At 40.3% G+C, this 23,452-nt stretch overlaps 1 protein-coding gene across 1 annotated transcript in view; it reads right to left on the bottom strand.

Moving 5' to 3' along the window:
- Positions 1 to 23,452, bottom strand: part of LOC105934837 — a 48,983-nt gene that overhangs the window by 10,224 nt on the left and 15,307 nt on the right. Inside the window, 19 exon segments of the mRNA XM_036125943.1 lie at positions 2,675 to 2,765; positions 3,481 to 3,629; positions 3,712 to 3,851; positions 5,886 to 5,960; positions 10,434 to 10,536; positions 11,500 to 11,669; positions 14,299 to 14,399; positions 14,503 to 14,606; positions 14,697 to 14,756; positions 16,462 to 16,545; positions 16,636 to 16,826; positions 16,982 to 17,112; positions 17,877 to 18,034; positions 18,129 to 18,250; positions 19,337 to 19,446; positions 19,530 to 19,649; positions 20,193 to 20,246; positions 20,961 to 21,045; positions 21,139 to 21,259. Coding sequence (XP_035981836.1) covers positions 2,675 to 2,765; positions 3,481 to 3,629; positions 3,712 to 3,851; positions 5,886 to 5,960; positions 10,434 to 10,536; positions 11,500 to 11,669; positions 14,299 to 14,399; positions 14,503 to 14,606; positions 14,697 to 14,756; positions 16,462 to 16,545; positions 16,636 to 16,826; positions 16,982 to 17,112; positions 17,877 to 18,034; positions 18,129 to 18,250; positions 19,337 to 19,446; positions 19,530 to 19,649; positions 20,193 to 20,246; positions 20,961 to 21,045; positions 21,139 to 21,259 — 2,169 coding nt within the window.

Below are 23,452 nucleotides of genomic sequence, written 5' to 3'. Positions count from 1 at the left end.
TGAGTGGATAAAATCTACTTAAATGGTTATTTTAACTGCTCCTCTACCTTGAAGAGATGACTCGCCGTGCTTGTTTACATGGTCGGACTGACATCTACACTCATCGACCAAAAAAAATATCATATCATGACTGCTGATATTAGTCAGGAAGATATTTCATCTTGTTGCGCCGTCAAAGGCCCATCTTCACGCAAATTAGCGAAGGCTATGAATGTGATGGTGCTCAGGTAATTGTTTACGCTCAAAGATTGACCCCAGGCAAATAAACAACGAGAGAAAATAGAGATCGGCGGCTGAATGTCAGTAGAGTAAAAGTTTCATTTATATTACGGAAGGGACACGCGTCACAGTTTCATGTTTTTTTAGGAGTCGTGCTCGTCAGGCATTATTTATAAAGATGATCACGGTCAAAGATTCAATGTATCAAACTGAGAAACCCCCCCACACATATGCACTTTTAGTTGTGCTGTCAAACTGATTATTACACACGTCTCATATCTGTTAGAAAAGAGAGAGAGAGAAAAAACATTGTTTAAAAAGCATTTATGTCTGAATTAAACCTCCTATTTACCAGTGCAGTTTACGACCTGTAAAGCTCTCTAACCTACATTTATCATCATCGCAGAGCGCTGGGGAAGCCCCTTCGGTCTAACCCTCCCTCTTTTAATGAACCTGCAATTCCCAGCTCTCACGTGGCCTCCTGCACTGATCTGAATTGAGCAACTGTGACCAAGAATGGGGAAGTAGCTCAACGCCTGTTTGTACCGAGAACTGCTTGCGCGTCTGCCTGGGAGGACCGCAGAATGAAAGCACATAAAGGAAATGCTACAGTGTAGATAGCGCGGTGTGGCAATGCAGCGGATTTACGAGTCGTGGCAGGAAAATCTGCTCGGTTGCCTGAGAACTGGTCAACCAACGTTTGAAAACATTTCTTGTGAATTGTTTTTGAACCCGTTACTCGGTAGCAAAGCAGAAACCAGAAGCAACAACCAGAACAGCACTAAGATTCACTTTTCATACTGCGATAAAGAGTTTTGGATCCACACACACCCGGGAGGAAACATCACTCCAAAACCATCCGAAGCAACGTAGATCTTAGAAAGAGTTGCTGCAATGGCATTATGCCAACATTCATATTCATAACAGCGTCGTCGCAGTGTTGTAAACACATTTGTGGAAGTAAATAAACAATCAAATACATCAGACAAAGCTGAATAAGTCAAATACAGGAAGTTATGAACAAAAGATCACGTTGAAATGGAAAAGCTGCGTATGACAAACTTAGCACACGCCATGATCCAAAGCTGTAGAGCAACCGTTAGCAGCAATACTCTTTGTAGTTGTTTTGTCTCTGACTTGTTCTGTCCTCACATTGTTGCAGAGGCATTTAGTCCCACTCGTCTCTCTAATGTTGCTTCAGACCATTCAGGTTATCAGAAAATCATTTCTCCTCAACTCCCTTAAGGAGTTGAGGGGCGCTGCAGAATCTCTGTCTGGGGGTTGCCTTGTTTTGCAGGGAAGGCGCGTTCGTCTAAGCTCTCCTACTACTACTTTGGGACACAGCAGCAGGACTGGGTAAATACCTCTTGATGCGCTAAGCTTTATACCATCCATCATGATGCACTGAAATCGGAGACATTTCCGGGGACAGGTCATCCAAAATGGGGACTGTCCCCGGTAATCGGGACGTCTGGTCTCCCTATCCTATATCCCACAGAAGTGGCAAAAGCGTATTAGCTTTCCATGCAAAACGTTCCATTTTGGCTTTTTTTCTCCCACATAATGATCTTGTTTTTGCAAATTTTGGTTAATTTTAATAAACGTTCTGAATCTGATAACAACAACAACAAAAACCTGACACCAGTTTTCATTACATGCCAACTCTTAAAAGCTTTTAACCGTGGCGGCATCTATTAGCTAAACTAAGCTAGCAATAGCGTAAAACCCTATACCACTAATAATTTTCCGCTAAAGTTAGATTTTGAATCAACAATAAGACTTCATCGTCAAGAAAGACATATTTATTTTCTTTCTACCCTGAAAAAAAAGAAAAATAGCTAGTTTTGCATAACTTAGAACAGCTAGCGTTAGCCTAGCTTGTATATTTAGAGCTAGACATTATTACAGTGTTGTTACATACTGAATTTTGTCTCCCATCCCTTTATCATGAAGGACGACCCAGCCCCCCCAGCTATGTGAGAGGTGGTAAATTCAAGATCCGGACCACAGTAAGGCGTCCAGCTTCTTCTGATGAGCCGTTTTACGAACCAATCACTTCTTGTTTTTCCTCTCCCAAACGTTCAACCCTGTCTTTAACTCATGAAAGCAACACTTTCTATAAACTCTTAAGAAAGACTTTTATTAACCTTACTAAATGTCTCTTAATGAGTGTCTGTCATCGTGTTTATGTTTCATTTTGTTTCATCGTCAAACAAATCCTTACAAACTAAGATCTTAGCTTGATAATGGTAGTAAATATAACTGTTTGTTGTGTGTAATTCATTAAAATGAGTGCAAATAACTATTTGTTTGATAATACACCATGCCGCATGTTTAATCCTTCAGATTGATTTACACACACGTGAAACTGATATATTATTGATACATTTATGCAGTTTAGCATTGCCGATCAACAGAAAGAGGCAAGCGTGGAAAAGCAAGTCAGACGACTCACCGTTGAAGGGTTGATCCCTCTTGTGACCCTCTGAAGGATGGCTTCTTTCACCTCCCGTCTCCTCACGCACTGGATGCCCAGATTCTGGAAACTGTCAACAATGTAACGATTAAAAAGACAGGTATTGCGAGAGCTCCCTTTCAAATAAACAAAAGCCGATTTCGCCACGCCTTGAGTGATGCAAGATCGAAGCAAAACAAAACAATATTGCGGCATTTAAGACGTCGAGGCAGCATCGTCTGGCTGGCTCGCTGATTCATGTTCCGGCAAATATTCTGTACATAGTCGTCAGGCCTTTGGACTCATGTGACGGGCCCAGAGATTTTAGATAATGTAAAAAAAAATAAAAAAAATAATAATAACTTGGAGAGGGATCTAAACATTTCACACACTAAAAGGATCCTGACTCATTCACACTCTCACACTCGCACACAAACTTTGTTTTCTCTCTCTGAAGCACGGCAAACAAGGGTGATGTCACTCGGGGAATTCCCATTTTGCCATCTTCATCACAGACATGGGTTTGATGAATATGCTGCGTGTGTGTGTGTGTGTGTGTGTGTGTGTGTGTGTGTGTGTATTGAAGTGTGCGTTTGGCGTGTAGTTCGCTGTACGAGTTTGTTTTGATGCTGTTTTAGAGGTCATCGGTTTACACTCTCAGCCTCTGACACCGACCAACAAACAAGGAAAGGGAGCAGATGTGTTTACACGACGCAGAAGAGAAAGTGAATTTATGTGTGGCTGCGCGCTGAGGAAGACCGAGAATGAAGCGATAACCGTCCGGGGGAGCTCGGAGGTGAACTCACGCTATCACTCTGCGGTCGGGGCCGAACTCGGCCTCGTAGAAGCCGTCCTTGCAGTCCTTCCCCACCAGGTCGTGCGGATGCGGCCGGTAGGGCTCGTTCTTCGTCACCAGGTAAACGCGGACCTTCCCCTTGCCGCCGTAGTTCAGGATCTGTGGAGAGACGCGAAAAAGTGTCACGCCTTCCCTGCGATGGTACGGCAGAAACGCGGGGCGGAGGACTTCCCCCACTGACCTGCATGCTGGGGTAGGTCCTGTTGTTGTCGGAGTTCTTCTCGCCGGGGATGCTCCCCGCAGAGCGACCCTCGCACTTTGTACCTGAAGCGCATCCCCCTCTGCTTGGGCTGCTCGAAGATCTGATGGCTGGCTCGGGCACTGAAGGAGGAAGAGCAATGGATCCGGATGAGTCTGGCGATTTCTTTTCCTCCTGCCGGAGGCGTGAGTTGTCGTGTCGTGACAGCTTGATTTTACTCTAAGGGTGCACGGCGTTAGGGAAAAAAAATTTATGAAATAAAAAAACAGGTGACTGTGAAATGATTTTTAGGAACGATGTGATGCAATTGACCAAATTTCCCGCAAAACTTGCAATCCCAGACTTTTCCAGATTCAAACGATCAGCGTCCTGAAGCCTTTTGCTTTAGCAAAAGCTGATAATTGGATGGATGGAGAGACAGATGAACAGGTGTAACTCAGAGGCAATAGTACGGGGAATAAAACCTGAATAAACATAGATATATTCCCTGAGATATTGTCTTTTTCAACCCCGAATTCCACATTTTTCCAGACAGCATAGGAACCCTGGACTAAACACTCTTCTAATTGTCTCCCATCACCAGGATCTACCACGTTTCGTAAACTCAGTAGTGGCTATCGAGAGAAGGGGGAAAAACCAGCGCAACCAACTGACCAGCTACGTCATTTGCATGCAGAGGTAACTGCATGGCACCTGAAACGAATAATCTACCAAACCAGCTTCTCGACGACTGCAGCCTTTTGCACGCGCTGATGTCGTGATAGCAGCCGTGATTCGACGTGTGCACGTGTGCAGCTCTGTGTTGCCCGGTGTTCTCTGACAAGGCAAACGTTGGACCGGGATATGTGGATCTAAACAGACGTTCGACTCAAAAGTTTAACATTTTCACTCGTGAGAATTACTGTGACACGTCACAACAGGAGAAACATGGCTGCAACACGATAAAATGGATTCCTCCTAGCCGCCTCAGTTTCAGAGTTTGAATCACAGCGCGCAGGGAGGGACAGATGCATTTTTTTGGTGAACATGACTAGCTACTATTAAACAACGCCTCCCAGTTGTGCTGGCCATGCTGCCCCCACGGATTTAGACAGTTCCATCAGTTTGCAAAGATAAAAATTGGCTTTTTTCTTCTTCTTTTTTTTTGCAGCTGTGAATCCAGAAACCGGGGGATAACTAAGAAATCAACCCTCATCTCAAGAAAGAAAAAAAAAACATTTTTGACTCTTCTGCTTGAAACAAAACTGCCTGCACATGACACCCTTGTGAGAGAGGAACTAAAACTGATCTGTGGAAGCATTTAAAGTTGTTTTTTTTTTCCAGGTATTACACTGTTCCAGTCATCTGAGAGGACTAAGAATGTGGCCCGGGATGACAGCCGAGTGACACTTTTTCAAAACCAGCATGTCAGGAAATAGCAAAATGACATCTTGTGGCATGACAAAACAAAACATGGAGAAAAGCAAGCTTGGCCTCTTTCTACAGGTACAACAGCTGGTCCTGCAGCTTACCACCCATTCAACCAAACATATCTGCACCAAACTGTACATCTAAGCAGAGAAAAGAGCCGCTGGCCATCACAGATCCCAGCATCGTGTCTAAAAAAAAAAAAAAAAAAAAAAAAAAAAAAGAAGCAATCCCTGCCATAACACAAAAGAGGAAGTGAAAGACCAAGCATATAAATAGTTATATATATTATAATATATATATATATAATATATATATATTTTATCTTAAGTGTTTTTTCAGCTCCTGGAAAATGCTTTTAATTATAGAAGTGAAATGAATTGTAATTGACATGACTTAATGGAGGACATAAAAACTTAGGAACATATTCATAAACACAGCATGTGTAATTTTCAGATCTAGAAAAACTGGTGCAGCTTTTATCGCTTAATTAAAACAGCAACACCTGTCATAGACTGCAGCAAAGTAGAAGCAAAAATAGCTGTAGAAAAAACAACAACTGTTTCCTATTTATTATTAAAGTTATTATGACGGAGAGCTTTGAGATTAACCCTTTCCAGTAGTTAGAGACACACTGCTGGTACCGCTGTTTATATAACACCACACACCAAAAAAAAACAACTAACACCCTACACCGCCCAGCACACAGGCTCTTATCATTGCCGGATATAGTGACAAACGCTTCTCACCGTCCATGGTGCGCACATGTTTCTCTCCGCTTTCTCGGTCGTGTTCCGGGTTGTGTTCTGACGGAGGGCCGCTGACTGAATGAAGCGGAGGGGCGAGATATCAGCCAGGTTTATGTTTTTCACCAGGCGAACCGGTGGGGGGGAATTCCCCTCCGTCACAGACTCTCGAGCCAATCGACGGGAGGCGGGGCGGAGCCCTGTCGAGCAGGAAACGCCTCGCGGCAGTGCGTGGTGGGCGCGGGTTCGTACGTCAACGGTCACCGCCATATTGTATGTGGCAGAAAGAAGTTAAGTTCTGTTGTAGTGAACGTCGATTAAAGAAGATGGCTCATTCCTGTGCTGCACGGATATATATATATATATATATATATATATATATATATATATATATATATACACACATATGTGTGTGTGTGTGTGTGTGTGTGTGTTATGAAAGTCAATAAAAGTCAATTGGTTAAATCTAAACATTGTGGTCTTCATTATTTCATAAAACCGTATCAGATGTGAACCTTTTAAGTTCTGGTATAAAAGTATTAAAGAGAAAGTCACTAATATTAGAAAAAAGTCCTAGGAGGACAATAAAGTAAAAAAAAAAAAAGACAAAAGTGGTAATATTATGAGAAAAACGTCATATTATGAGAATTAAAGGGGGAAATTTCCAGTATAGTCACAGTTTGCAGAACTATTTCAGTCCTGGAGTGATAGGACCAGGTTAGATGCTTTTGATTATTTTTGTTCTTTACGAGTATAAAGTCAGGAGAATGAAGCCAAAGGGATACGAAAATAAACTCGTAACATTACAAAAATAAAAATGTTACGAATATAAAGTATATTCTGAGATTAAAGTCCCTCTGATACTGTTTAAGTGACTGAGTCTAACAGCATATTTGCCACATACAACATGGCGGATGCTCTGACGCATTCGCAGCATAGGCAGAACCCGCCCGAAGAGGCGTTTACGTGGTGGTGCGTCATAGATATCCATGGATATCTATGGTGGTGCGTATGGAACGTGCTCCACTTCCGCTTATCAATTTAAAGGAGTATAAACATATATATAAAAATAAAATAATTATAAATAAAAGCCGTGCAATGAGAAACGTAGTGTTAAAAGTCAAATTACTTATGTACGCTCATACATGTGTATATATTTGGATGTGTATATATGTATGTAAAACTTTTTTTTTTTTTTCCACTGTTCTTGTTTAGTTTTGTATTACCTTCAATTATCTACTCCTACTGGATTGGTGTCCAACATCTTTTTGGGATGGGGGGTTAAAATATAAATATGAGTATCGTGCCTTTTGTAATTGAAACGATATAATGTATCAATGATGCTCAATAATAAAAAAGTCAAATTACTCCCAGTTAATTTTAAAGAACTGATCACTGTCATAAATCAAATCTCAGCATATTTTGTTGAATTTATGAAATGTTATTTGAAAAATATTTAAAAACTGAAGGAATCCACATAATAGACAGTAATCGTAGGCCTACTAATAAAGTAAAGGTCTCTCAGACTAGCTCGCATCTTACAAATATTAATTGACAAAAAGGCTTGCTAAAATTTTTAAAAGTCATTCAGGATCTTGCTTAATATTAGAATAGAAATATATTTACAGTCACACAGTGGGGATATTCAGGCGTGGCAGTGGCAAAAACAAGTAGAGAGAAGAGGCCAGACTTACACAGAAGATTAAACGATATGAACAAAGAGCTACATTTAAAGCTAAACTATAAAGCAGAAGGAAAAAAATGTATGAGAAAAAGAGGAAAATACTGAGAAATTATTAAAAAATAATAAAGCATATTCAGGTAAAAATTAAATATTTCAGTTCGAATAGAAGAAGAGAAAGAAATTATACAAACAAAACCCTCCCAGAGAAGTTAAAATGTGTGACATTAACATCTGAGAGACGGTGTGAATAATTTTTGATTAGATCAAGAACCGTGCAACCAGTAGCATGTTTGCAAACCCTTACTGAGTGTGTCAGCCTTACAAAAACAGTCTGCACTTTAATTAATGCTAAAAGTATTTTTTATATATATAATCAGCCAATCTAAATCTGAGAAATAACAATTACCTCAGATAATCAAACTCCTAATTTTGATGAGCAAATTTGATGTACAATTTTTTTTCTAACTCCCTCCCAAACAACTCAATTTATAAACTGATGCCTCAAATCTCACATCTAATAAGGTCAGTATACAGTATTATATTTGATGAATTATATCTTGGGTTTTTGAACCTTAAAACCAATTTTATGCAACTGTATTTGTAGTCAGCCCCCTCTACTTTTATACAGCTAATTAAAATCAAATGAGTTTCAGATGTCACCTAATCCATGGAGTCCACCTTTGTGTAATTTAATATCGGTATAAATCTATTCTGTGAACGTCTCTGGGATTTGCTAGAGGACAACAAACAGCCTGGTAACTTTGGAGGAGCTGCAGAGATCCACAGATCATGTGGAAGATTCTGATGACGGGAAAACTATGTTGTGTTCCACAAATATGGTAAGGCGAGACCAAAATGTAACTTTTTTGCCTATGCAAAACGTGTGGAGAAAACGGCTCATCACCTTGAACGCATCATCCCTAAAGTAGAGGATAGTGATGGCCCTGTTGTTCCTTTTCAGCAGGACGTTGGTCAGAGTTTACGGGAGGATGGACGCAGAGGCGGGTAGTAACTAGTTACATTTACTTGAGTAACTTTTTGAGAAAAATGTACATTTAGGAGCAGATTTATTGCACTGTACATTTTACTTGAGTCATATTACTCATATCACTACTCTTGAGTAAAATTTCTGGCTAATTGTTGTAATTGATTGTTGCACTTAAAATTGAAACAACCCCTCTCCATCATCTATTTCAATTGCAGTACATCTAAATACCTTGCATTACGGGTCAAAAATACTCGTTCCACTGGCAGATAATGTTATTTACCTGCTCAATTTGAGGACAAATGTACCGATTTCAAGAAAATCTCTTACTTTTAGTTCCCTTTTTGCAGTGTATGCATTCAGTACGTGGTTGCGTTAAAAGATTAAATTCCTTTTGCTTTTCAGCTTTCTAGCAGAAACCTTTAGATTTTGTACCAACATTTACTGGTAAAAATCTTGACTAGCACCAAATATCTCTGTTGGACATTTGGCCAGACTGTTTAAACCTTGGTTCCATTTAGTCCAAAATATATTTTTCTGCAAAATTTTGCTACGCCTGGATGTTTTATCTTTAGAGAAAATTAAAAATACAAGAGATTGCTCGATGCATCAGCTTTCCCTGACAGGAAGACGTCCCTTAAAAACACCACGCTTCTTTATTCCCATCCAGTTTCTGTATAATATACTCATAGTAAATGAATCCCATGTGCTTTCCAGTTGATGCAGTGTTTGGACACGTCAAAATCCTTAATACATTAAAAACAAAAATAAAAAAATGCAGTTTCTTTACTTGAAAAAGCATGTTTCAAACAACCCAAAAACCAAAATTGAAACAGCATTAATATCCATGAAAAGTGGATATAAACTCATTTGCGTATTCCTGGAAAGGAAATCCATTTAGGATAATAATAGTGATAACAGCTACAATACATCAAAGCAAAAACAAATAAATAAAGCCAGACACTTTTTTTTTTTTTAGGGGTTTAATGGATGTATAATTCATTTAAAGGAAGTGGTAAACACATACAAAAATACCCTTTCAATACATTTTAGAAACAAACATCTAAATGACTTGTTAAATGTTTCTGAACAGCAGAAATGAAACATAGTGGTGCAGATTGAATCCAAACAGACCTAGCTGCTATGAATGCTATTAAAACAAAAAGATCGCATGGTACAAATATGCATATATAAATAATGTGATAAGAAAACCCCCAATAATGACAAAGATGCCTGTTGGAAAAAAAAAACAACAACAAAAAAAAAAAAAAACGGCCCTCTGTACATTTTTGTTTAGGAAACTGATTCAGGGACGAAAAAAAAAAAAGGTTTAAAGAAGAGAGAGACCCTCAGTAGTAGCATCACTACACATACATCAAACACAGAGCCAATCAGCTTCTAGAGGAAGAGTTGGTAGGAAGGGGGGGGGGGGGGGGGGTAATGAAGTTATCTCCAGACATCCCATCAACACCCCACACAACCTGTGGACCCAGGAGACGCCTTCTAAGAACCTCCACAGGAGGCGCAGAGGGTTAGCACCCGAAACAAAGGGAATATCCTCTCTTCTTACACATCATCACAGCCATCTTTAAATGCTTGCACACAACCACACACACACACACACACACACACTTTTCTTGAAACCACAAAACCACCAAAGACCTGCTGGCGAGGCTCGGTTCGGTCCAAAATCATCTTTACAGTGAGATCTGGTTGAAGGTTGTGGGAAGAGTGGGTATGGATGTGGTGGCAGGGATGAGGAGGAAGAGGAGGAGGAGGGAGAGGGAGGGGGGGGTACTGATCCTGTAAGCTGTCCTGATTAGCTGTCAATCACAGAGATAAATGCCAAACTGGTAATTAAAGACATTCTCGGTGAGCTTACCTGCCCGTCTGTACGCGGAGGATTCACCAGACGAGGCGAGCGACAAGCAGAACACCAGGGTGGGGGGGACAGAGACGCGGTGCAGCGTTCTGGCATCGCTCTTCTGTGACGTGACGAAGATAAAACAGACAAACACACACAAAAAAAAAAAAAACAACTACACATTCCCCTTCTTGCTTTAAAGGATGTTCTCCTTGCCCTCACCGGCTCCCGAGGAGCACCGACGGCAGCGGCTACTGACCGCAAAGCCAACGCTGGATCTGGGAGAGTCCAGCTTAGCAGGTCCGTCAGGAGCCGGAGGCGCGTTTTTTTTTCTTTTTCTTTTTTGTTAAAACCAAGCAAACCCTCATTAAACACAGCCTGCAGCTGCATCCCAACTCAGAGTGACCACATGAAGATCCGGGGCTGGAGACAAGCAGTCGGCACAAGCAGAAAAGAAAAAAAAAAAAAAAAAAAAAATGAAAATAAATGTTTTAAATTTTTTTCTTTTTTTTTTTTATATAGATAAAACTACAATAGAATAATCAAAAGACTTGATGATCTTTTGCTTTTTTTTTTTTTTTTTTTAAAGACAAAAAAAGTTATGTACATCGACATTTACAGTACGGTGTGGAGGAAATGAGAGCAGAGTCAATAAGAAGCGGCTATTTCTTTTAAAATGTCATCTGGAAAAAAAAAAAAAAAAAAAAAAAAAAAAAAAAGAGGGGGGGGGGGGTTGATACGACAAAGAACAGTCCATCTCCCATGACTATGTTTTTGAAACACAGATGGAAAAGGAAGAGGAGGAGTAAAAAAAAACTGCTGCTGTAGCTCTCGTGTCATGTCTCTGTGACTCTGGGTGGGACAGCGCTGACCGAGTCGCAGATCCACGGGAAGAAAATCTGTAATCTCTGAAAGATCTGAGTTTTCTGTCCTGCTGCGTCACGGTTCACACAGACCGACCTGAAAACGCATCCTCCCCCCCCCCCCCATCCCCCTGCTGCCTGTGTGGAGGCGTCGCTCTCCTGGGTTTGGCTTGATCGCTGAGGCCCGCTGCTGCGCGGGCAAAGATGCAGTCTGTTCAGGCTATGTGAATGCGGGCCTTCTCCGTTTCCTTCAGTCGCTTGGCCTGCTCCTCCACAGACGGCGAGTGGGGCCTCTTGGAGGGCGCGCCGTTCAGCGGGTCGGCCACCCGGCTGACCAGCGTGGGGATGGAGCTGCCAACAGGGGGCGCTGTGAGTTTGGGGGCCACGTGTTCTACGGAGGGAGAAGACAAAACGTTTACATCTCTGTCTCATTTCAGTTTTTAAAACAGTTCATACTAGGAGTGGATGATTACATTTTATCACCATATATTAGGGCGATTCATTTGAATTTGCCATTCTTAAAGATTTTATTTTGCAAATTCAAGATTTTTATTTTTTTATTTTTTTTTGGGCCAATGCACTCCTGGGCTTCCATAAATCTTTGCACTATATGAATCCCGAAACTAGAAATTGTTTTGCTAACAGCATGCAATGCTGAATATATGTTTAGGAAAATATATTCTCAAAATACTCCAACATGGAAACTGTTTTACCCACTGAGCTATATTATACACTGGAGTGCTGATTTTGCCGAAAAACTCAAGTCACTGGCCGCCATCTTGCTACTCCCTAGTCTCACAGAATCCCATAGGATTTGGTTGCAACAACAAGCAGTTTTCTGGCTGAGTGAAAACGTTTTACAGGTAATTCTACAGTCAGTGGATGTACTAACACTATCAACTACTAGGAAATTAGGTGCTGAAATATTTTACATGTTATTCATATTAAATATATATATAAGTATGTGTATATGTATATATTAATATATATGTATACATATATGTAAACACATGTTATAGTATATTGTTATTTGTATATTTATAAATGGTATAGGTATATATTTGTATAAATAAAATGCAAAATATTTCAGCACATGACTCTCTCAGTACTTGATAGTTTTAGAACATAACATAAAAGTATATGGCATTTGACATTTTAAAAGTTTTAAGCCCCCCCTGAACATGAGAAAATCCTCGTTATTCGATGCTGTAGCACACATATTCCCTAGTTACTGAGGGGAAAATAGGGAGTACCAATATGGCGGCTGGTGGCTTCGAAGCGACTCGTTCAAACAGTGGGGGATTAGCACTCCAGTGTATAATAGAGATCAGTGGTTTTACCCTTAAGAAAGGCACTTAATTCATTAACTTTTTACTTTTATAGTTAATTTGAATAGGATACATTCACAAGTGAAGTGAGGCGTGTTTTTAGGTGTGCAACGCCACTAGCAGCAAACATTTTGTGTTATATTTCTATTTTTTACTATGGTGCCGCCTACAATTTTAATTTTGGTATGTTTCAAATTTAGGTCAACTTCCAGGTGAGAAGTTATTAAAAGTTATTAAAAATGACTTCAGTAATTTGTTTTCAAGAAATGAAAGTAAAAAAAAAAAAATCATCATCGGATTTGGTAAAATATTTTTTTTTTTTTTTGCCATTTTAAGATATATTGAGGTACATTTGAGATAATGACAATCCCTGAACCTTTACTCCCCAGGGCCATATTTAAATGAACAAAAAAAAGGGAAATAAACTGCTTCTTCAAATTTCATGATCGGATTAAAATGTATTCAGATTAAATCATCGGAATGTACCATTTATATGGGAACACGATCAATTGATCCGATCATAATGTACGTGTTTATGCACCTGGTTTTATTAATAACCATTATGACTTGCACATTTATCAAATTCCCTAAAAAAATAAAAGACAGAAGAAGAACTTCCATCTTTGCTAAACAACAAAATTTAGCAAACAAAACAGTTTTATACGACTTTGTTCTTCTGAGCGCCCAGGATGGACTTGAACCAGGTTCTTATAACAGCTGAAACGTCACTGAGTGAACTACAATTTTGAGCTGTTATTTTTTCGAACAGAAAGGTTTTTATTTTGCTTACCGACGGATTTCCGCCACCGACACTGCAGAAATACGTCACGTTTACGTCGGGCGCACATGCTCACTCGGGTCAGTTTGACACATTAAGAACAACCTGAGCCTGACAGGCATTTATAGGAACGTTGATCGGATTATCAATAGACATAAACCACCTGTCATTCAGATAATTTCATTCCGATTGAGCTTAATCCAGTCATCATTTTGCGATTGCCGTGCTTACATGACGCATTTTTATTCCAATCGGCCGTTTACTTTTGTCCAAGTAAACGTAGCTACTGACTTAGACAACTTTATTTGTCATTCGGTATGCACAAAGTGCGTACAGAACGAAATTTGGTTTCGTACAGCTTTTGTAAATCGCAGTAGAAGTTAAATTACAGTTTTAGGTGCGGCAGAGATTTAGAAGTAAACAGATTTTAAATATACAGTATACAACTACAGTATACTGACTCTATTTGTGAATCTTGGCCTAACATGAAAAGTCCTCCTTGGGCAGCCTGGTGAACACTCCATGTAAAGAGAGACGGCCTGATTTTCCTGAATTTCTGTTTTAACCTGAAGACAGGTTAAAACAGAAATTTATCATGCTGTAAATTAAAATTTTTGTTAAAATTATTGATCTAACTTCTGATTATTTCTTAACTATTAACAGTTTACTCTTGTATTTCCTTTAAAATGTTTTTTCAAAAAAAGTAAAAAACAACTGGACTTGTTTTCCGTAGTCTTCAACTACGGAAAACAAGTCCAGATGTTTTGTTTTTTTACTTTTTTCGGAATGACCATGACCTGGATGACTGAGAATCTTCACCAGCTTTAAAATGTTTATAAGAACATAGCTTTGCAGCTATTGTTTGACTTCTTCCTCTGTAGGGGGGGCTGGACGGCGAAGAACCGGGGACTCACTTGAGCCGATGACAGGAATGGACATGCCCTTCTCTTCGCTGGCAGCAGGCGCGTCGGAGGTGAGGGTGCCCTCAAACACTGGGGGCTTGGGAGGCGTGATGCTGCTCACGTAACATAAACACAAAACCACACAATCTCAGTCATTTCAGCGGGCCAACCGGCAGCAGCCGGAAAGCATTTTCAAAACCAAATCTATAAACGTACTTGTGACGGTTGAGGGCCAATTTGATGGAGTTCTTCACGACGCGACAGCTGTTGCTGGCGGGGAGAGGCGAAGAGGCGTCAGGCAGCTCCATGCTGGGAAGTCTCTGAGGTGAAGAAAGGCAACATAAAAAGTGTTAAAAAAACAGCAACCTTAAAATGTTAAAAATAGACTAAATCGACACAATTTAGCTAACCTGTGTTCTTGAGGTATCGATTGTTGGAATGGGCTTTGCCTTTAAACCAGACATGGGAGGCTAGCAGAGAGAAGAAATACTCTGTTAATCAACGTGATTCGGAGTTCCTGCACAGCCTTCGGGTCCATTTATCAGGTCTTTCCAGGCTCAGATTAGCAAAGTGTTCAGAAGTTGTCCGGCTCATCTTTAAAGCGTATGTACAGAAGCTCGCTTTGAATTTACTGCAAACAAAAGCTGCAGAAAACAAAAGCTAGATTGGTGGACAGAATGCCTGGATGGACGTCTGTGTGAATGAACCGTCGGATGCATGGAAGGATGATTAGATAGATGATGCAGGGACGGGTTTTTGGACGCATTGAAGCTTGGATGGACATCGTTGCTCATGTTTCCTGATCTGATCAAGAATCATTAGCACCGTCTCTCGGATGCTAATGTCCGCTTGCTCACATTCTTTTAGCCACTCTGAGGTGTTAGCTTGTAAGATCGTGCATATTATGTAGTTTTCTCACCTCGTTCTTTCCTCTATTTAACTTGAATATTGAGTTTCTGTTTGTGTCGTAAATAGTGCATTTTCACAGAAAATGCTGTATCATCAATTAATACTATATATATGTATTTTTTTCTTTATTTCCTCCCTTTCTGATAAGTTAATTCCCTTTTGCTTTAGAACTAGACTTTAAATTGGCTTTTTATTCATATAAAACAGGTCAAGTGTATAACTCTGGTGTATCCTGGCTACATATTTTGGCCATCGTCACGCCCATATTTCCCCATTGGAGTCCAATAAAAGCATCTCTATGCTATTGTAGATGGGTTTTTTGGGTGGATGGATGCTGGGAAGTGTAGCTGGGTCACTAAGCTATATTATACACTGGAGTGCTAATAGTCCGCTGTTTGAACGAGTCGATTTGAAGCCACCAGCCGCCATATTGGTACTCCCTATTTTCCCCTCAGTAACTAGGGAATATGTGCGCTACAGCATCAAATAACGAGGATTTTCTCATGATCAGGGGGATCTTAAGACTTTTAAAATGTCAAATGCCATATACTTTTATGTTATGTTCTAAAAATATCAAGTACTGAGAAAGTAATGTGCTGAAATATTTAGCATTTTATTCATTTATTTATATATATATATATATATATATATATATATATATATATATATATATATATATATATATATATATATATATATATATATATATATATATATATATATATAAATAAATAAATAAAACATTTATAAATATATAAATAATATACAAAAACATATATTTACATATGTGTATACATATATATACATATACGCATACTTATATATACATATATTTAATATGAATAACATGTAAAATATTTCAGCACCTAATTTCCTAGTAGTTGATAGTGTTAGTACATCCACTGACTGTAGAATTACCTGTGAAACGTTTTCACACAGCCAGAAAACTGCTTGTTGTTGCAACCAAATCCTATGAGATTCTGTGAGAGTAGGGAGTAGCAAGATGGCGGTCAGTGACTTCAGTTTTTCGGCAAAATCAGCACTCCAGTGTATTATATAGCTCAGTGAGCTGGGTAGAGTTTCTGGTGTTTCGACAGCTGAGTGGACAAATAAATGGATGAACAGAAGGACGGATGAATAGAAAACAGAGAAGAAACAACGTCTGGAAATAAAAACTTTCTTCCATACCGATCTAGACCTGGAAACTATTACCGTTCCAGACCGTGATTACGACCGTAGGTGACAGAGAAATGGAGGAACACTCACAGTGCTGGGCGCCTCTCCGTGCGGACTGCAGTCAGAAGACGGCGGGTATGGCTCTTTGAACGTCGAGTCATCGCTGGACGCCACCTGCAACGAAACACGGAGCCAGCTCTGTTTCCGCTCTGACAGAAGACCGCGGCGGCTCAGATCTGCCTGAGCCGACAGCTCCTCTCTTACGTCGGCGTCTTTGTGCCTCTTGGCCGGGTCTTCCTGCGTCGGGGAGTGCGGCCTCTTGGCAGGAGATCCGTGGCCGGGCTCCTCGAGGCCGTTCGGCTCCTCTTTAGGGCTGCTGGCAGCACTGGGCTTCACGCTGCCGCTCAGGACCGAGCTGGCCGGTGGAGAGGCGGGCTTTGCCTTGACTGAAGCCTCTGTGGAACGTGACGAGAAGGCATGATGCATTTCATGTGGCTGGACTGGTAAAAACCTCATTCAGAACACGACGGAGAGACGGCTGAATGTTAGAGAAGACGTTGCTGTGAATCTCTGATACTCTAACTTGAGACAGTGAGAGGGATGGACTTGCCCTGTTCTGTAGCAGCAGGAGAGGCACTCGGCTGCAGAGTCGCTGCGGCGCTCGTCGCTGGCACGGCGGCGGTTGCTGCTGTACTTGGTGCTGGGGAGGTCTCCAAAAAAAGCTGCTTTGGAGGACTCGCACTGCAAAAGGGGAAGGGGGGAAAGCATTCAGAACCGCACAGTGAGGGAAGCTGGGTACTAGGGCTGAACAATTAATCGCATTTTCAATATAATCGCGATTTAAAAAAACGCAAGTTCCAAATCGCAGAGTCTGCAATTTTTGGCTATGTAACAATTAGTGAATGTTTAAAGTGGGTTTGCCTCCACATGGAAGGGAAGACAGTTGCAGCAATGAGATAATCTAATTTTATTACTTGTTTTAGAGTTTATATAATCATACATAGCATTAAGTACAGGTCAATCAGTTTAATACATAGACTTGTTTGTTGGTTGCACTTTATGTTCAACAAGGATTGATGTCCAAATCAACTAAAAGCTGTTCTCTTGAATAATATTCTGATTAATAGAAACATTAAAAGTTCTTGTTTTAAATAGTCCTTGTTTACAAACATCTTTATTTAGAGGCCATTTTTGTTGCTTGTGGTTAACGCAGAGAAAAGTCAAAATGGCAATGTTGGTTGAAATATATCGTAGGCAGAATGCAATCATTTCTGCACTGAGTTTAGATGCTGTGGGTCTTTTAGCAACTAATCTGCACAGCGAGGAAACAAAATGATTTCTTGTTTGTATGTTTAAAAAGACATGATAAATTAAACTGGAAAAAAAAATAATATAAAAATCCCATTAAATCGCAATATTAAGAAAAAAAATTGCAATTAGATTATTTTCCAAAATCGTTCAGCCCTACTGGGAACCAACAAAAACAACGTAGAAGCAACTCCCACCCGTCTTCTGTGTCTGATGCGGGTTTGGGGGGTTTGCTGGTCGGGGAGCTGAAGGGAGTCCCTGAGTCGGTGTCTCTGGAGCTGTCTAGGTGACTGCTGTCCAGAGAAATCCGCTTTGAGCTTCCGCCGTTTGAGCTTCGGTTCAACTCCGCTATGCTCTGTGGAGAAGAACGTGAGCGTTAAACTCAAAAAATGAACAAGAACCAGACGCCTTTAAACAACGCAGTGACAAACCGATAAACACAAACGGACCCTTTTCTTCTTCTGCACCAGTTCTGGGGGGAGATACTGATGGAGTTGCTTCTTTTTCACGTGCGTCGCTTCGATTTTCATCCCGTCTTTCAGCATGTTGATGTTGTTAGCTTGCCTGTACACTACAGGGAAGAAGAGGGATAAGCAACTTTACTTCTACGCATCGGGGGCATCAACGTCAGAAACAAGCGGCTTTTATTTACACCAGGGAAGTAATGATCATACAAAACACAGCTGCAATTGTTTTTTGAAAACAACTGGGTGCAAAACTCTGAATTTATTGTGAATTTACCCAAAAATGATACATGCAGGTTAAAATATATTCATCACCCTCCACTAATATGTGGTTAAATGTCTCATATTGCACTTCAACAGCAACAACACCTCTCTGTAGCCACCAGTAGGAGTCTGGCTCTTATTTAACCATGCTTCTTTGCAGATTCGTTAAGAGTCAATAGAAATGGTTTGCTTTTCTGAGACGGACCAGGCTTCTTAGTATAATCCACAATTTGGCTGCACAAAATCAGGAATATTTAATGGTGGTACAGCTGATTAAGCGTAATTAATACACCCTTTTCTGATTTTTCTTTATCATTAAACTCCGCAGTACTCCACATGGCTTTCAGCATCTCAGCCACTAAATGCATGCTCCAAAATGGAGCAGCTTCCCGCATGGACGAGCCAAATTAATTCTGGAGAAAATGTTTACGGTTAGAGTTTGGAGGAATCCAGGGGAGGTTTTCAAACCTGAGAAAAACAAGGCAGCTTAGCCGGGTGGTGCTACAGGTTGTACAGCTTCACATCAGATTAAACAGAAGTTTGACATATGGACAGAACTGGGCCTTCCAACCGAACAATTACCCCAAACATGCATCATAAATGGTTTTGGAAAGATATTATGCCAGAACTACAAACGCTACATAAAACGAGAACCTTAACCAAATGTGTAAATGGACATATTTCAGCCTTTATGTGTCATTTTTGACCCTGCTAGGATTAATACGTTACACTCTGGAAAAAGAACGGTTCACATAAATCATTAACAGCTCACAATCAACAGGACATCAAAAAAAAAAAAAATCATGATTAGTGGATATAAACCATCACAACTTTAAATAAATAACTGCGGTTTGCATATCTGTTTAAATCTGAGTGGACAGTTTTACATGACGGTGGAGGACAACGTCCGGTGATGTGGAAGGACCTACCCGTGTCTGTGAAGGACTGGATGTCAAACGTTAGGTCAATGTTCACGCTCTCTGCATTCTCCACCTTCTTGAAGATGATCCCAATAAACCACATGGAAACAAAGTCGTTTCTGTCGCAGAAACAACAAACTTTTAACCGCTTGCAGGACACAACTTGTACTCCCACTAAGCAGAGGGAAAAAGTAGGACTCACTCGTTGCGGTTCTCTTTGGACCCGGGGAAGGACTGAGGGTTGACATGAGCCAGCGTTATGTACTCGTTCCTCTCGAGGTTTCCCACAAGAACACGGATCTTTGACTCTACGAGGCCGATCCTGGGGAGAAAGTGAGGCTTTTATTGTTTACCGATCCCCTTTTCTCTGCTTCATGTCCGAAGCAGACTACAAACTACGGGATTTCTGAAACATTTGATCAAACAGCAAAGTTCTGGGTGAAAACCAAACAACAGAAACGTCTTAAGCTCTGAAGCACGGTGGGAGAGAGAGCATTTTTATTCAGTGATACGTTTAAAGGTGCATAGTAGGGCTGTGCATAAAAAAAAAAAAATTAATCGATACAAAGATTAATATTGATGTTTTCAAAAACGATATAATATTGATATTCTGGCTTTCAATATCAATTTCCCTCCCAACCCCTAGAGGGCGTTATTGCAGTGCACCACTATTGTTCACTGCGAGAAAGATGAATTTGTGGAATGGCGGAACAGATTTTAGAAGCGCCTTTGTCACTAAAAATCAGACTTCTGGGCACATTTTTGGTTTATACGAACGTACCCATCTTGGGCTTCATATGTGGGATTGTTGAGCTCCCAGAATAAAAGTTAGACTCAAACAGGAACTGTCTCCATTAACACTTACCATTCTAAGTGGTTTTCTTCTGTGGATGCACTGGCAGTAAGAACAATATAATGCCTGTTGGGACAAAACAAATTCAGCCATCAACCTTATTGACACTTTAAACAACATATTTTACACACACAATGACCTGGGAATCTTTCCTGAAATATTTTTGTTTGTATTTCTTCTATTTTCAGAAGAAGGACTGAACAGAGCTCTGCGACACAATTAAAGCTTAGGACATTGATTTCTAACCTGTTCATTCTTTGGTTTGATTCTTTATCCCCACTGTTCACTTGCAAAAAATAATTTCAACACCATAAATCTTTTTTCTACTGATCTGGGAAACCAGAAATAATATACATTAAAGTGTCTTTGTTGTAATGTGACCATTTTATTCCCCTTGTGTTTGAGTACAAACTTTTGTCATTGCAACTTTTGTATGTTCCAATGAAATTTATGCTCTGCATTTAACCCGTCCGTTAAGGAGCAGTAGACTGCCACTGTGCAGCTCCCAGGGAGCAACCTGGGGCTGAGGGTCTTACTCTTGGACCCAGAAGGGCAGTCTACAGGAACTGAATCGAGGATTTGCTCAATTTTCAGGATGAAAGTGCCCTCCTTTAAACACTGGCTCATCACTAACCCATTGACAGACCAGGAAGTCTGTCAACAAAACTCAACTTTTACCTCATTCACCTGATTTCTCTTTAGCAAACCCTTCTTCATAGGTTGGAGGCAGTTACGTTTGTGTCACATTTCAATAAAAACAATAAAACACTGAACACCTACTTGTACTTTTGGAAAAAACTGGGTGGTTCAAAGAGCTTCGGCCACTCTGCTTTGCCTTGAAGAATCTCATCTGTGACACTGAGACCTGTTCAAGGCGAGCCACAAAGAGACACGTAACTCAAAAGGTCTTAATCAGAGGGTCGGCCATACAGCCCTTCCGAGGGTGAACCAGTACTACCGTGTTTGAACTCCTCCGTCATGATGGAGCGCGTGGACGAGGAGACGTTGTAGGTGGAGTTCTGCTGGGGGTAGGCGGGCGTGATGATGGGCATCAGGTGGTATCTGTCAGAAGGGTTCACCTAAAAACAAAACAACAAAAAAAAAAAAAAAAAAAAAAAAAAGAGGAACAAGAGAGAGAAGTTAGTTTCTCTTTAGAGATGAGAACTTATGCAAAAAAAACAGGCGCTACACCCACACACTCAAAACCCGACAAACTTAACTGATCATGTCTACTTCCCCGTTTTTCTTTTTGTCCTCGGTGTGAGGCTGCAGAAATTAAGGAAAAACTTTGTAAGCAGAGACTTTAAAGCCTCAAAAACACGAAGTGCTGAGCCGGGTGATCCTCTGTCTGTTGAGGCCTTTTAATGAACAAAGTTCAGTTTTGTTCTCCAGTAATAGTAAATATGTTTTATTTTAGTTCAAATGTATTTATTTAAATATAACATGAATAAAAACACACAAATACATACATAGAGAGAGAAGACAAAAAAAAACCTAAATTCAGGAATAAACTACTATCACTTGGTTATGAATATCAAGTATTTAAATAATGAGACTGTTGAGCATCAAAAAGGCACAATTTATCTTAATTATAGCCATTTACAGATCAAGGCAGGACTATGTTTAGATGCATTTTGTTTATTGTTAACAGTACAGGCATTACAAAATTTAAAAAGGAAGAATTCACACCCAGTGTCACGGTTTTGTTTGCATCCAATTATTTTCAGAGTAACTTTATTAATTTCTCCAATACTTCATATCCCAAAGAAATAAAGAAAAAAAAACAACAACTGACAGACAAATGTAATGTATTTATTGCTAAAGGAACACAAAATATTACACGACAGCTCCAAATGTTTGAAAAAGTGCATTTATTTTAGGCAACAGAAGGATTGATGAGCAAATCGCAGACATTTATTTTACAGAGAAAGTAACACGTCACACTCTGGCTGCAAGATAAAATATGCTACAGCGCCCCCTGGTGTGTGAACGTAACCATCTACTGCCTACAAGAGAAACTAAAAACAAAACGGACCTTGTAGTAGAGCAGCTTTCAGCTTTGTATTGTAATGATTCAACTGACATAAGTGAAACTTGGGACAGATTATGGAGAGTGATATATGTCAACCGTTTGATTCCTTTGATTTTGGCTTACAGATAATGAACACCTAAAACTCCGTAGCTAAAAAAAAAAAAAAAAAAGATCTAATTAACTTTAGGTGCTCTCTTTCATAATCTAGACTTGAAAAGTGTCTCAGAGGTGAACTGCTGAGCTGTTTCTCTCCAAGATGAAGCCACTAGTGGAGCTAGTACTGCTAGCACCTTCTTACGTTTCTCTTAAATAGAAAAGGAGTCCTTGATTAGTGCTTTCTGTGTCTCTGCTCTGTCTTCTCTAACACCCAGTGGGTCGAGGCAGATGAGCGTTCACACTGAACCTGGTTCTGCTGGAGGTTTTCCTCCCTGTTAAAGGGGAGTTTTTCTTTCCACTGTCACTTCATGCATGCTCAGTATGAGGGATTGCTGCAAAGCCATCAACAATGCAGACGACTGTCCCTGTGGCTCTACGCTCTTTCAGGAGGAGTGAATGCTGCTTGGAGAGACTTGATGCAATCTACTGGGTTTCCTTAGAGAGGAAACTTTTTGACCAATCTGGATGATAGATTTCGACTCTGTAAAGTGCCTTGAGATGACATGTGTTACTACATAAATACACTGAACCGAATTAAAATGTGGGTCTATCCATGCACTGTGCAGCACATTCAATAAATACTTGGTTGTGGCTCCTTTTTTTTTTTTTATTACTGCACCTTGGCATTTAATTAAATCTGCTGCAGTGTTCAGGAAGCCCAGGCTGCTTTAATAGCAGCCTTCAGGTCGTCTGGACTGTTCTCCATAGGTTCTCTATGAAGGTCGGGTCAGGCCACTTTACTGGCCGAGCACAGTGGTTTATAATACAGGTATTGGTACCTTTGGCAGTGTGGGCTGGCACCAAAACCTGCTGGAAAATGAAACCAGCATCTCCAACACAGCTGGTCAGCAGAAAGAAGCACGAAGTGAAAACACACACCAGCAGCAGATAACTTGGCTCCTGAATCATCGCTGAGTAAACTTTACCCTGGACTTCAACCAACATGGATTCTGTGCCTCTCTCCTCCAGACTCTGGGACATCCATTTCCTAGTGAATGCTCTTAGTCAGCTTAGCCCCAGGTGTGATGCATCTCTTTGGTTTAGGACCAGCTTAACACAAGGAACAGTTTTAGCCCATGTCCTG

This window comes from Fundulus heteroclitus, chromosome 22, assembly GCF_011125445.2.
Source record: "Fundulus heteroclitus isolate FHET01 chromosome 22, MU-UCD_Fhet_4.1, whole genome shotgun sequence".
Taxonomy (NCBI): Eukaryota; Metazoa; Chordata; class Actinopteri; order Cyprinodontiformes; family Fundulidae; genus Fundulus; species Fundulus heteroclitus.
This window is presented reverse-complemented; position numbering and strand designations above follow the sequence as displayed.